Source organism: Myotis davidii, unplaced genomic scaffold (genome assembly GCF_000327345.1).
Source record: "Myotis davidii unplaced genomic scaffold, ASM32734v1 scaffold1069, whole genome shotgun sequence".
NCBI classification, from domain to species: Eukaryota; Metazoa; Chordata; class Mammalia; order Chiroptera; family Vespertilionidae; genus Myotis; species Myotis davidii.
Genome location: NW_006300018.1, coordinates 2,342,310 through 2,346,017, shown reverse-complemented (window position 1 = coordinate 2,346,017; position 3,708 = coordinate 2,342,310). Strand labels below are relative to the sequence as shown.

At 35.6% G+C, this 3,708-nt stretch overlaps 1 protein-coding gene across 5 annotated transcripts in view; it reads right to left on the bottom strand.

The window, feature by feature from the left end:
* Positions 1-26: 26 nt before the first annotated feature.
* The window catches only part of NEMF (nuclear export mediator factor), a 74,825-nt gene continuing 71,143 nt past the window's right edge, over positions 27-3,708 (bottom strand). For 3 of the 5 annotated variants that reach the window (XM_006776087.2, XM_006776089.2, XM_006776090.2), the window contains 5 exons: positions 3,261-3,296; positions 2,127-2,227; positions 1,986-2,029; positions 1,825-1,904; positions 27-1,541 (listed from right to left, as the gene is read on the bottom strand). In XM_006776087.2, coding sequence (XP_006776150.1) covers positions 1,464-1,541; positions 1,825-1,904; positions 1,986-2,029; positions 2,127-2,227; positions 3,261-3,296 — 339 coding nt within the window. In that variant the 3' untranslated portion in view covers positions 27-1,463. The remainder of the gene's footprint in view (positions 1,542-1,824; positions 1,905-1,985; positions 2,030-2,126; positions 2,228-3,260; positions 3,297-3,708) is intronic. The other 2 variants (XM_006776088.2, XM_006776091.2) reach the window with 1 other exon arrangement.

Sequence of the window (3,708 nt, the reverse complement as noted above, 5' to 3'; positions counted from 1 at the left end):
GTGTAGCTTTGCAGCTTTTTGGTTTTAATGTGCATGTGAATGGCCTAGAGAACCTATTTTTGTGTCCAAAGTTTACAATAAATGTATTTAACACCAGTAAAATTGTCTTCTGTTAAAACAAAGGAAAATTAATACTTGGGCTTTACCCCAAGGAATGGCTGTTATATTTCCTTTTTGATAACTTCAAGATAACTATCGGTAGAAACATACTTATTCTTACCACCTAGAATAGTGAAGTTGTTTTTCCCGCTCTTATTGCGAGTATACTGGGTTGACACTGGTTAACATTATACAGGTTTCAGGTGCACAATTCTACAACACGTCATCTATACACTTATACTACCCCCCAAGTTGAAGTTATTATTTTCAAAAATTTAGATGTTTTTTAATGAAAAGAATAGTCTATTTTGTTGTACTTACAATATGAGGCTACATAGTTATAAAGTTTTTTTAAACATCAATTTCAAATGGAAAAATACTCTCAATAGGACTGAAAACTGGTAAATAAATTCTGGAAGGACAAACAGCTGTTTAGTACTTTGACCTTAAATGCTTTGGTATAGAGTCTTGGGGAATTGGTCATGTTGAATCTAAGTAGCTGTTATTTGATCATTTAAAAAGTAGCAGTTTTATAGCTCATAAAAGAATGGAAATAAGGTATGACCTTATTCCCCATTCTGCTAGGAGACAGAAGAAAACTGGGTCTGGAGTCTTTCCTGACTCTAACCCTAAAAGTGCACTTCTGACATTGTAGGTTAAGGTACTCAGTAACATGTCACTGATATTAGAGGTGGAAAATAAAATGGTACAGAACTGAATGAGATTACAAGAAAGAAGGTGAAAAATGAGGGTGTGTAAATGCATGGAAATGTTCAACACCAATTTCTTCAAAGTGTTATTCCTTAAGCTTAGTCATGGGAATTATTTATATTTTAAATCTAATATACATTTTGACAAGTATATGGCAGAAGGAAACTTACTCCTTCAATACTTAGGGTTTTCAAGACTCAATTCTAAATGTTTAACTGCCCCCAACCACCACCACCAGAAAAAAAACAAAATCCAACAACTTGTGATTGGCCTGTGAGTGATAGATATATTAGACATTATATACAGTAGACTACCAAGTCAATAGTCTAAGTAACTGAGCCATTTCACTATTCAATTTCTTTACAGCATGAATACTTAATAACCTCACAAGTTTCGAGAAAATTTAGAATAACTACAGATGTATACAATTAGCATTTAACTGCCCACAAATATTTTGGAAATCCTATCATAGACAGTGTCTCCTCTCTATAAAAGTGGAATAAAACAAGAGTAAGTCCTTTTGGCAGATATAGCAAGGCAATGTTTAGTTCATTTTTAAAAGCCGAAATCTTGTTACATAGTTTTTTCATCTTTGAACTTCCAAAAGACTATAAAAGTGGCTCCTCTTAATATATTTTAGGATTTCATTTCAGCTATTTCCTCTTTATATTCAGAAGATTGGGTGCAGACACTTTCACTTTGCCAGGAATGTTTCTTGATAAATCCGTGTCCTAAAAAAAGAGAATTGCTGAATATTTTCACATTCTATATGGTCAACCATATTTCTTTTTATGACAGTTTATGTATCCTGTGCTATCAAAAGAAAGGCACTTCTACAATTTTTATGTGAAGTGATTCTTCTTATTTGATACTGCTTCTAGGAAGCATTTTCTACCAAGACAGTAGCTGCAACTTGCATCTACTAAATAAATCAAGAACAAAAAAACAGCAAGTAACTGCTGATATTTTCAGAATGTTCTGCCATCTTCAGAAAGTTCAGGAGGAATATCTTACCTTTACGCTGCGGAATAAGTCCTTTTCTCTTGCTGTTGCTTCTTTGGAATGCATGAAACTATGCAAGGCTGTTTTTGCAGCTGTAAATAGAAATTAGAAGAATCTAGTTCTGTTCAGTCAAGAAATGTTTAAAATGACAATTCAAAAAAATTTTTAAATACCTTTTCCCTTTTTTTGAATTCCAGGAGTAAGTTTCACTTTGTATCTTTAAAGAGGAATTGTATATGTTAGTAAACAGATATTACAAACAACTCATAAATCACTGTTGTGACAGTTGCTTTAGTTAAATGGTGATGACTTACTTATAGTTTGTCATGGTGGTATAAGGGGCACACATTGGAATGGCAAACAATAGTACATCTTCAGCATGTGGCTGTCCCGTCAAAGAGTCAAACAGGTTTTCCTAAAAAGGGAAAACAAACAATTATTAAAGTAATTCACATCACTTCTAAAAAAACAATTCTAAAACCTGTCAAAATAGTATCTCAATGTATTTTTATCCTTTTCTGACTGATAGTTGTAAGCTCTGCTTTATAGCTCTGAAGAGCTTAAGACCAATGGTGTTTAAATATATATTCTTGATTACTTATCATTTTTCCTAGCATCATGAGAAATAAGAAAATGATTTTCAAAATGGCACTCATAATCCATTTAAGAGAAAGGGAGAAAAAAACTTGCTGGGTGTTACTTGAGTTGTGGGAAACTACTATGGATTAAAAGGAAACATGACAATGACCACAAATAGATTTAAATCCATTGCATGGAAATGGGACTGATACTTTGGCTAGACCAGTGGCTCTCAACCAGGGGGTTTTGTCCCCAGAACACACTGGGCAATGTCTGGAGACATTTTTGGGGGTCACAAGTGGGGGAGAGGAGTGTGTGTTTGGGGGGGGGGTTGGGGGGGAGATAGAGCGCGACTGACATCTAGTGGGTAAAGACCAAGGATGGGACAGCTACCCACAACAAAGAATTATCCATCCCCAAATATTCATAGTGCTGAAGTGGAAAATTTCAGGGCTAGAATAGCCTTCTCTCTCACCTTTTCTTAAGGAGAACTCCTAGGGCTTAGAGTTTCCCATTTGGTGGCTGCCTATGAGATTGCCCATATTTTTTAACATGAGTAAATTTAGAGACAAGATGCTTGGTACTACGTGCCATGAGCTCTTCTAAATCTTTTACGTATGTTACCTTAGTTCTCAAAACAGTTCTCTCCTCTTAGGGACAGTTATCATCCCCATTCTTCAGATGACGGAACAGGCACAAGGAATGATGTTTCCAAGGTTGCAATTATATGCAGCAAAGTTGGGATTCAAACCCAGAGTGTCTGACTAGAGCCTTGTCTTAGCCTTTTCAGTTTTAATTAGTTGTGTCAAACATTCTGGGAGCTGAAGTGCAGTCAAAGTGTTGTGGTAGGGACCCCGACAAAAGCATACCTCGTTTCCCTGTTGATCCAGATCTTGCTCTTCCTGCTCCAAATATAAAATTTTAAAAGTCAGCTATAACTTAAATCAAAATTCCACACTATTAAAAACGAGGAGAAATAGTGATTTAACAAGACTGCCACATCTAATTTTTGTGTTCTTCCATGTCCCGACTCTGACTGAATTAATTTGTGTCTAATGATTCAAAAAGCAACGCCATTCAAAGAGAAAAAGGATTGTTCTCTGAGGTTTGAAAAAAGGACTTTCCCATAGAGCAGCGATTTTCAACCTTTTCCATCCCATGGCACACATAAAGTAATTACTAAGACTCTGCAGCACATCAAAAAATATACAGTGGGGCCTTGACTTACGAGTGTCTCGACTAATGAGTTTTTTGAGATACGAGCTGTCTGTCGCCAATTTTTTGCTTTGAGTTGATAGAGTAATTTGAGTTGCCACA